The sequence below is a fragment of the Mauremys mutica genome, chromosome 9 (assembly GCF_020497125.1).
Source record: "Mauremys mutica isolate MM-2020 ecotype Southern chromosome 9, ASM2049712v1, whole genome shotgun sequence".
NCBI lineage: Eukaryota > Metazoa > Chordata > Testudines > Geoemydidae > Mauremys > Mauremys mutica.
In genome coordinates, this window is record NC_059080.1 from 20121033 (window position 1) to 20132502 (window position 11470).

The 11470-nt window shown below is 43.4% G+C and overlaps 1 protein-coding gene across 1 annotated transcript in view; it reads left to right on the forward strand.

Moving 5' to 3' along the window:
* Positions 1-5125, forward strand: part of ABCB7 (ATP binding cassette subfamily B member 7) — a 68244-nt gene extending 63119 nt beyond the window's left edge. Inside the window, exon 16 of the mRNA XM_045031281.1 lies at positions 4399-5125. Within this exon, the coding sequence (XP_044887216.1) occupies positions 4399-4617 (219 nt within the window). The 3' untranslated portion in view covers positions 4618-5125. The remainder of the gene's footprint in view (positions 1-4398) is intronic.
* The last annotated feature ends 6345 nt before the right edge of the window (positions 5126-11470 follow it).

Sequence of the window (11470 nt, forward strand, 5' to 3'; positions counted from 1 at the left end):
TTCATATGCTTGAATTCATTGAAATCTTCAGTGACTAAGATATTAAAATGTATGTATCTAGAAGAAATAGATATTTCTTTGGTATGTTAAATGATTGTGCTGGAATTTCTTAAACAAGAAACTTTTCAAGTGAGTTAATGGTATTTCTCAATATCATTGAGATTCAGATGGCAGAGACAAAATTAGATAATGGAGTAAACTCACTTCCCACCTGTGCTGTTTGCTGCTTTTGCTAAACATTTAAATAGCTAAGCATTTAAATAGCATACATTCATGTGGCTCTACTTTTCTATAAAAAGTCATACCTAGCGCAACGTTTAGTGTGGTTTATAACCATATGTAATGAGCCAATCCGTGAATTATATAATGTATCACAACACAGTAAGAGTGTGTTTTGTATTATAGTATAATTGTTGGATTTAAAAAGAAACACAATTAAACTAGTTCATTAGTGTTAGCTGAACAGCTGGGATGCTTAGGTTCATCAGTTGTCTTGCTTTTCCAAGTTCCTGCTTCAGTAGAGACTGAGTGATGTGCTCAGTCAGGCAACATGATGCATCACTCCCTGCTGGCAGGCTGGTTCATGAAACATAGTTGACACTTGTGTGCAGGGTACAATAATGGCAGCCAATTAAATAAGGATCAGGAAAGGAGAAGGAGCTGGAAAATTGTATAACCGTTTTGCTGCATGATGTAGATATTACATCACAAGGTTGAGTATTTTCTCCTTATGTTAATCAATAAAAGCTACAAATGTGTTTTTGATTTTTATGCAGTCTCATAAGTGAGCTTAGTTCTTCAAGTGCTTGCTCATGTGTATTCCACAATAAGTGTGCATGCTCGCTACGTGCACCGGTGCCGGAAGTTTTTCCCTTAGCAGTACCCATGGGGGGGCGCTGCAGCGACCCCTGGAGTGGTGCCTCTATAGTGTGCTATAAGGGGAGCCGCACGCTCCCCCCCCCGCCCCCCCGTACCTTCTTGCTGCCAGTGATGGTGCATCGGAACTACCTGCTCCAGCTTTGCTGCAGCTCGTCCCAGAACTCGTTTCGTCGTTAGTAGTACCTGTGTGTGTTAGTCCAAGAAAAGTTTTAGTTTAGTCAGTTAGTTAGTTAGTGTTCGGGCCGGGGCATGCCCCGGGCCTCAGGGTTTAAATTGGACCTGGGCTGGGGGGCCCACATAGGGAACTCACAGACCCAAGGAATGTGGTCAGCCGTGCAGCTGTCCCTTCACTTAACTGTCAGGGAACTCAGGGCGATATGCTTAGCCTGTGTGGCATTCAGCTCACAGCTACACGGCAAAGGCGTCAGAGTTCTCACGGACAACACCGCTGCGATGTTTTACATCAACCAGCAGGGCGGGACGAGGTCCTCGGCCCTCTGCCGGGAAGCCCTCAGACTCTGGGAGTTCTGTATAGCCCATAACATCTCCCTGAAGGCCTTCCACCTGCCAAGTGTCAACAACACACAGTCTGATCACTTGAGCAGTGTTCTCTCCTCCCAACACAAGTGGTCACTCCACTCAGAGGTCACTCACCAGCCCTTCCGAGCATGGGGCACTCCCCAAGTGGACCTATTTGCGACCCAACAGAACCGCCATTGCCACAGGTTCTGTTCCATGGGGGTGCGGGTGTGGAGGAAAGCGTTATCAGATGCCTTCCTCCTGTCATGGTCGGGTCAACTCCTTTACGCCTTTTCCCCCATTTCCCCTCATCAGCAAGGTCCTGGAGAAAGTAAAAACGGACAAGGTGCGCGTCATCCTGATCGCCCCAGCCTGGTCCCAGCAACATTGGTACGGGACCCTCCTGGGCTTGCTGGTGGCCCCTCCGCCATCATTGCCACTCCGCCCAGACCTACTCTCCCAGGACTAGGGCTGCCTCCTCCACCTCAACCTGGCTGCCCTCCATTTGACAGCGTGGCTGCTCGACGGCTAGATGCGGAGGAGGCAAGGTCTTCTGAAGGGATCAGGCGTGTCCTCTTCGAAAGTAGGAAGCCATCCACGCTCCGAGCCTACCTAGTGGAGTGGTCCCGGTTCTCCAGGTGGGTGGGCAAGCGGGATACTTCCCCAATGACTGCCCTGAGCCAACTTATCCTTGAGTACCTCCTTCACCTTAGAACTCAGGACCTGGCGCCTTCCTCCATCAGAGTGCACCTGGCAGCTATTTCAGCATTCCATCCGCCGGTCCAGGGCTGCTCGGTTTTCTCCCACACCATGACCGGGCGTTTCCTCAATGGGCTAGACTGATCCTTTCCTTATGCTAGAACCCCGGTTCCTCAGTGGGATCTAAACTTGGTGTTATCCTGTCTCACGGGGCCCCCATTCGAACCCCTGGCCACATGCTCATGGTCTCACCTTTAATGGAAGGTAGCCTTCCTTGTGGCTATCACGTCAGCCCGGTGGGTCTCGGAGCTCAGGGCCCTGATCTGCAACCCCCCTTACACAGTCTTTCACAAGGACAAGGTGCAGCTCCGCCCACACCCTGCATTCCTCCCTAAGGTGGTCTATGCTTTTCACATGGGCCAGGACATCTTCCTACCCGTCCTTTGCCCCAAACCTCATGCCTCTAGTGAGGAACACCGCCTCCATAAGCTTGATGTGCGCAGGGCGCTCGCACTTTATCTGGATCGGACCAAGCCATTCCGCGGGTCCTCGCAACTCTTTGTCGTTTCAGCCGAGCGCATGAGGGGGTCAACCTATCTCCACCCAGAGGCTTTCCCGGTGGATTACATTGTGCATCTACACATGCTACAACCTAGCAGGGGTTCCTTCACCACCTATTGTGAGGGCACACTTGACAAGGGCTCAGGCCTCATCGGCTGCTTTTGTGGCCCATGTCCCTATCCAGGACATCTGTAGAGCCGCTGCCTGATCCTCAGTACACACGTTCACGTTGCACTATGCGATTGTGTCCCATGCCAGGGATGACGCTGGCTTTGGTAGAGCTGTGCTTCAGCCAGGGAATCTGTGAACTCCTACCCACCTCCATCAGACATAGCTTGCAATCACCTACTGTGGAATACATGTGAGCAAGCACTCGAAGAAGAAAGGACAGTTACCTGTTCCGTAACTGGTGTTCTTTGAGATGTGTTGCTCATGTCTATTCCACATCCCGCCCTCCTTCCCCTCTGTTGGAATTGGTCCAGCAAGAAGGAACTGAGGGTGGGGGGAGCACACGGCTCCCTTTATAGCGCGCTATAGAGGCACCACTCCAGGGGTCGCAGCAGCGCTCCCCCTACGGGTACTGCTAAGGGAAAAACTTCCGGCACTGGTGTACATGGCGAGCACGCGCGCCTACTATGGAGTAGACATGAGCAATACATCTCGAAGAATGCCAGTTATGGAACAGGTAACTGTCCTTTTTTGGACCCACAGAGAGCGCATACACAGTTGCCAATATAATTTTAGTGACTGAACTTTCTAACATAGGAACAACTGAGGCCTTAGCAAAACACAGAGGTTGTACCAATTTAACTTAAATCTGGTTTTAAATCAATTTGGTTTAATTGTGGAAATCCCTGTGTGGACATTCTTATTTTTGGTTTAATAATGGCTTAATTCAGTTTAGCATAAATCTATTCCTAGTCAATTTAAAATAAGTCAAGATAAGGCAGATTTATTTTTATTTTGGAGCGTGCATATGGCATATGCACTAGTTTAATAATTATAATAAATCCTAACTCATATATAGTGCTAAACCTATTTTTAGTTGTATCTCTAGTTTAAACTGGTACAGTTTTTCATGTAGTCAAGCCGTGAACTTTGCCCAACTGAGACCTGAGGTCTACATGTAATTTTTATAACCCGGAGAAGATTGCAGCTCTTCGTCTTTAACATGTAGTGTGGCCATACATACAGTGCTCCCTCTATCTGAACCTGTCTCTGTGGGTTTCACCTCCTTATTAAAGAGGAGGATTTCAGTGAGTTACACACTGAAAGTGTCTGGCCCATGCTTTTGTCACCTTCCTACTCTAGAGCAGGTTCTCAGACTGTGGGTTGGGACCCCAAAATGAGTTGCAACCCTGTTTTAATGGGGTCGCCAGGGCTGGTGTTAACTTGCTTGGGCTTGAGCCGAAGCTTGAGCCCCGCCACCTGGTGCCAAAACCCAAGGGCTTCAGTCCTGGGCAGTGGGGCTTAGGCTTTGGCTTCAGTCCTGGGCAGTGGAGCTGAAGCCCTTTGGCTTCAGCTCTGGCCCCCCTGCCCTGGGCAGTAGGGCTCAGGCGTTGGCTTTGCCACCCCACCCCGCACCCCCGGAGCGGACTCAGGCCCTTCTCTTTCCTCCGCCCCCCTTGGTGTCGTAGTAATTTTTGTTGTCTGAATGGGGTCGCAGTGCAATGAAGTTTGAGAAGCCCTGATCTAAAGATCTGATACCGTTCAATCGCTAACTTGATATATATTTTACAGGGTAAAGTTGCTGAGCGTGGTAGCCATTTAGATCTTCTGGCCAGTCCCAGCAGTCTCTACTATGAGATGTGGCACACACAGAGCAGCAAAATACTAAATAGTAACATCAACCAGAAATGGGAAGAGAGAAATAACCACATGTCCAAAGAAGAGGAAAGGAAGAAACTACAAGAGGAAATTATCAACAGTGTGAAGGGCTGTGGAAACTGTTCCTGCTAAGTGTGTGATGCAGGATTAAATTTCTGCTGCCGGTTAAAGGGTGATACAAGAGTGACTGAAGCACACCTGTGGTTTGAAAACAAAAACAATTCAGACACTTCCTGGTTGGTTTTGGTTTTTTTACAGTATCTCAACACAGCATAACTTCTTTAACCAAAGGATTTATTTCTACATTGTCAGAATCTCTAATATTTAATGAGGTGCGTGAGAACTTTTGAAAAACTCTCAATTTATTGCTAATTAACAAGGTGTATTTTTATGGACGTTTCAGACATTTATACATTTTACTGGCAATCACTTGTCAAGTGACCTAGATCATTTCAGCTGGCAAAGATGGAATTATTTGAACTGTATCATTAAGCAGTAAACAGACTTGCTCTGCGTTTATTTTCCACCATTGATGGCTGGTAAAGGTGTTTTATATTTTTAATGTGATTCAGTTAACTTGAATTTGTATGGTAAAAAATAAGATGTACTTAGTTCTATTAAATGACTCTCTGGCTTGAAATAACGCGTTTCCTTTTTAAGAACAACAAAGCAAAAAACCTCTAGTAGCAAACTCAAATTTGGAACAACTCTGTTCAGTTATTCCTCCAGAAGTAACGTTGCATTTTCCTCTCTGGAAAACTTCATAGTTGTCCCATTAAAGAGGAAGTAATATGTATTTTTAAGAACTATTTAAAATCCCTAATTAAAGAATGCTATTTGACATAACATAAATGTTGTAATCCAAAACATTATAAAATATAGTTTACCCTTTACTTACTTGCCAAGATGAGAGTTCAAAGTTCTGTGCCTTTGAAGTATGTTGTAAGACCACTGCCTCCTGCTTTATTTCAGTCATAGTCCTAGGGAGCAATTAGAGTTCAATAAGGCTGGTTTGTGAAAGAATGGTGTATTTCTATCGTTTTGCACGATTGTATGAGAAATCAACCAAAATATTGTTAGTGCTATTGTCCTAATAACCATATAGGTTTCTGTACCCAAAGCCCAGACTTACCACATTCTGAGAAACCTTAAATCTCTCTAAAGCTTGCAAGATCTCCCACGGCTGGGCCCTAAGATTGTATCTATTTGGGCTTATCTGCATAGGGAAATTTATCAGCATAACTCCACCTTGATATTCTAATTCCATCCTCATATAACTCCCTGCATGGACACTGCTATTCCAGAATAGGAGTACTTTTTTTCCAGTTTAGCTTCTGTCACTGGCAGAATAAATGTGACAGAGCATTATACCAGTTTATAGTATAATTATGCTGGTAAATTTCCCTGTATAGATAATTAATAACTAAGGCAGGGGCGGGCAAACTTTTTGGCTCAAGGGCCGCATTGAGTTTCCAAAATTGTATGGAGGGCTGGTGGCTATGCCTCCCCAAACAGCCAGGCATGGCCCAGCCCCCGCCCCCTATCCAACCTCCCTCCCCCCCAGGACTCCTGCCCCATCCAACCCCTCCTGTTCCCTGTCCCCCAGACTGCCACTGCCCCATTCAACCCCCCCTCTCCTTCCTGACTTCCCCCCCCCAGGACCCCTGCTCCATCCAATCACCCCTTCTCCCTGTCCCCTGACTGCCCTCTAAACCCCTGGACCTGACTGCCCCCCACTGCCCCATCCAACCCCTCTCTCCTTCCTGGCTGCCCCCCCAGGACCCCTGTCCCCATTCAACCCCCCTGTTCCCTGCCCTCTGACCACCCTGACCCCTATCCACCACCCCAAACTCCCTTGCACTCTATTCAACCCCTCCTGCTCCCTGCCCCCTTACTGCGCTGCCTGGAGCACCGGTGGCTGGCAGTGCTACAGCTGCACCGTCCAGAGCACCAGGACAGGCAGCCATACTGCCCGGCTGGAGCCAGCCACGCCACCGTGCAGCACAGAGCACTGGGTCAGGCTGTGGCTCTGCAGCTGTGCTGCCCCAGGAGCTCGCTGCACCGCCACCCAGAGCATTGCGCCGGCAGCTGGGCGAGCTGAGGCTCCAGGGGAGGGGAAACAGCAGGGGAGGGGCCGGGGCTAGCCTGCTGGGGCAGGAGCTCAGGGGCCAGGCAAGAGGGTCCCATGGGCCATAGTTTGCCCACCTCTGAACTAAGGGCTTAACTGTTGGAGGAGAACCTTGGATGTTGAACTCAAGTCTTGGCAGCAAAATATTTCAGGACACCTTAAAGATTTGTTAAGGAATTCTCTTCCTAATAAAACTGGAAATTAACTTCTTCCAAATGAGTAAAATAAGGTAAAGAACAAGACCAAAGCCAGAATTTTCAGGTTTCACTAATTTGGGTGCCCAACTTGTGCTTGATTTTTTTGAAATTAATGGGAGCTGCAGGTCCTTTTTACCTCCTGGGAATTGAGCATGTTGGTGCCTCCAGGTGGACACCCAGAAATTGAAGAACCCAAAGTTACTGAACACTTATTCAGATGTGGCTGCAAATGTAAATTATTTACTTTTTTTGATGTAACATTCATTTTAGCTGAACCTGTCATCACGCTAGCTACAAAAAACATGTCCAAGTAAAGGAGGCTGTGCTTTTGATTTCTTCCTTTTTGGCTAGTCTCATTCTCTCTGTTAAAATGATGTAAGAGAAAAATAATCTGTGCCGATACAGAACATATGCTCAATTAAAAATTACTGTAAAGAGAGTGTCAAAATACAAAGATGAATGACCTTCAGCCGTGGTGTGCAGAAGCAAGGTAAAATCATGGTGATCCATGGTGACAGTTCAGAATTATTTCTATTTAGGGGCCTCTCTTTTATTTTCCCTCAGGGAATGTCTCTTTTTAAAATTCATTTTAGCAGTACAAAGACGACAAACAATATAATAATCTCAACTGCCAGAAATAGTTAGCAAAGGGTTAATAAGTCCCTTTTGACACTTTTTTCCCTTCATATATGATGCGACTTCAAATAACTCAACTAGATTTTTTAAATTAAATAACTTGTACAGTATCTACTGCTGTATGTACTGAATTATGTACAAAAGCTGTATTTAATAACATTTCAATATTTTCTTAAACACCTTCGTTGCTTTGACACATTACTTGACGTCTACATGTTTTAGTGATTGCGATGTGAATTCAATTGTGGTGACGTTTTCTGAATGGACAATTGCCCACATATTACCAGGTTTATATACTCTGTTCATTGCTTAAAAATAGATCTAACACTGGCATTATTTTGAAAGTATCTGAAACGAACCAATAATTCCTTTGCTAAAATATATGATACAGGAAACCTGCTTTGGCAGCTAAGTAAGTGCTGTAATGAAGCTGACGTGTCTTAATCAATTGCAAAAAGTTTTGCGTGGCAGCGTACTCCAGGGCTTTGAGTGTTATTGCCATTGTAGGAAAGGGTGGATCTTTTTAGTCAACAAATACCATAAAGGTTATTTTGTTGATTTTGTAAAGGGTTTGGAGCAGAGGTGTGGCTATTGCTAAACTGCACATCACTGCCATCAGTTTTGGAGAGGGTGGGGAATGTAGGAGATTGGGAAGGCCTCTAAACTGATCTTAATAAGTGAATTTTTTTCCTCCATGTCCTATATATTCTCCTATACCTAAAAGAGAAGAGAATTTACTTAGAAACAGATAATTGTTGGAAAGCTGGAGGGGTTACAAATTGACTTGGTTTTGCCACTGCTCCAGCTCTGCGTTACTCCATCGAACAGATGTGAGACCAAAATGAGTATTATGTCTTGCCTTGTGAGCAGGAATGTCAAAGGAGTAGTAGCATTTCACTTATTCATCTTCATGTTTATTAGTGATGTAAAACTTTGGTTCTGAATTTGTTAGGATTGGATGTGTGTGTTCATGTGTCATGCATTTACATAGGCTATTCTAAACAGGCATTTTAGAGTTACTTGCTGACCTAAAGAATCACAGCTTAGGAGGACATGAACAAATACAGAGAGGTGCGCCAAGTTTTGCGGCAGATGTCCTGTAAATTAGGGATTTTAACAGTCTCTGATGGGAAAATTGGTTCATTTTGAAACCTTCTCATGGCTGCTGTGAACAGCTGTAGATGCTGTTAACATCGGGAGTAGCAGAACTGATGCATCTCTGTTCTAAAACAGCATCTTTACATAATGTTTGGAAGTCTTGTGGACTGGGCGCAGGTCACTGGTAAAAATTAAGCCAGTCCGCTCCAGTTCTAAAACCAAAGCTTGCCATGTTGGCGTGAAAAAGTCAGGACTAAATAATGCTACTTAAATTCATTTTTTGTTTCTAGAAGAACTTGCACCTCTTCAATTGTGTTAATTATTTCTATATATGTATACTTGTTTGAGATGCATATCCTAATTGTTTCAAATGACTGCTTCTCAAAGCAAGTATCAACCTAACAACTCTAAACATCTTGACTTTAGATTTATTTTTTATTCCCAGGCAAAAGCTGTCTGAACAGAGAATATAAAGATAAATACCTAAATGTCTCTAGTTATTGTTATAATTTGCTACAGTTAGCAAATTTGGGGTTTTTACAAATGTGAATTTATAATTCTCCAGTGCAGGTGGCTTCACAGTTTTATACCCGGCTATTCTGTCACTACTAATCCATAACAGCATTTAAATATGTTTGAAATTCAGATGTGAAATTGTCAGTTTTCTTTACAGTATGGGAAAATAAAATGTAAATTGAGTATCTTATCTGTAATGTACAATGTCCACCAAAAGCCAGTTAAAACCATGTTGTATAAACTTTCAGCTGGAAAACTTCTTACCATAACTCCATTGTTAATCTGTGCATAATAATTATTACTAATTAAATGATTTATCTTGTGAATAGAAATGTGTGTCCTGTTGAAACGACGCTTACAGCTTTACAGCAGTTCCCGGGAGAAACCAATATTTTGTCAGTAACATGCTCAGAATAAGAATAGATATGATTTTAATAGCAGCTATGGGAGTGTTGCCCTGCATCCACTCAGAAGAGAGCTTCAAATTGTTTCTTAGTAAAAGTAATTGTTTGCAGTGCTCAGTAACATCAGTGACGTTGATAACCAGTTATATTGCTTTAGGATAGTATTAGGTAATCAGAAATTTTGGATGATCAGTCAGAGAAAGGTAAGTTGATACTGTGCACCCAAATTTTCCTCTACCACCCCACCATACACATTTATTTATTGTTAGAAGAAAACCAAAAACAATTGTTTGACTCCATAAAGAGCTTCCGTATTAACTAGGTCAGACTGAAGAATATCCATGTTCTTAGTAAAACCTTTTTTTTTAGTTTTAAAATCATGCATCATTCATATATTTCTTACATTTACAGCTAAGTACTCCCACCCCCTCCCCATCAACTCCTCCAGCACTTGTTTACAATAGCTGTAGAGCCATACTCTCTTGAGATTAAAGTTCTCTACTCACTGTTTCTCTGTGAATCTGTAGTTCTAGCTTTGCCGTTGGAAATGGAAGTATGAAATACACTTACTGCAACCCAACTTATCATGTAGTTGTGCTGATGCATTATGTTGCACACACTTGAGCTGAACTAGCCACATGCCCTGGTATCACTTCATTATATAAGCAGCAAAGAGTCTTGTGGCACCTTATAGACTAACAGACGTTTTGGATGCATCCGACGAAGTGGGTATTCACCCACGAAAGCTCATGCTCCAAAACGTCTGTTAGTCTATAAGGTGCCACAAGACTCTTTGCTGCTTTTACAGATCCAGACTAACACGGCTACCCCTCTGATACTTCATTATATAGTTAGTGTGTTTTGAGCTCTGCATTGTCTTGCAGAGAGTGCTGTATTACTGGAATGAATGAGAATGATCCTGAAACAGATTGTTTGAGTCTGAATATAGCACCCTCCAGCTGTTGTTTCTAAAGTTTCATTTACCACATCTTTTTAATAATATGCAGAAATGTTCTACAAATGTTGACTGACAAAAAAAGGGTAGCCATTAATTTGTAGAGGATAAGTTAAAATAAGTATATTTTTTTTCTCTCCGTGTATCCACGTAACTTCCATTAATGCTAATTTGAGTTACATGTGTGCATCAAAGAAAACAGTAATTTAAGATTATAAACTGCTGGATTGTTACATAAATTAGAAATTGTTTTGAGATTACCATGCTTCTCATTTAGAATCTCATTTATGTTTAAACAGTGGTCTCAGATGTGGCTGCTCAATGTTTTGTTGATTCTTCTGTTCCGCAGTGGAGAATTTCCTGTGTCTTTCATCTTACATTTATCAGATGGTAGTTTGGTCCATTGGAACCTCTGAAAAGTTTAAGGATTTTTTTGTTTTACCTGTTTTGCTAGGGGTTATGGCTCAAGCCAACACAAGTTGCTAGGAGTTTTGACACTGTGTCTGTATCTTTACTGCCTTCTAATAGGGAAATCAGATTTCTTGAGAAGGAGAGTGGGATCTTTATTTTCAAAAGCCACAAAATGAAGCCTAAATTGGTGGATTCAGCAGTAGTATTGTGTATAGGTGCACCACGAAGTGTGATGGTGTTGGCAAAATACTACAATTACTAAAGTGTTATAAAACCACAATTACAGTCATCAGAGTTGTTGGCTCCATTCACTGTATGCTTTTTTTTTTTTTTAAATTTCTGAAGTACCCTGTGAGACAAGGTGGGTGAGGTAATCTTTCATTGGCCCAACTTCTCTTGCTTAGAGAGACATGCTCTCAAGTTTACACAGAGCTCTTCTTCAGGTCTGGAAAATGTACTTCGAGTGTCACAGCTAAATACAAGGTGGAACAGATTGTTTAGCATAAAGTAGTCAGGATACATTTCCAGGGCTCATTCAAGGTGAAGTGGCCTGTTAACACCTCTCCAGTCATGGGAGGGGGCAGGGTTTAGTGGGTTTTAGACTGGATTTATGGCTTATTACAACAGTCTGTCTATTCAG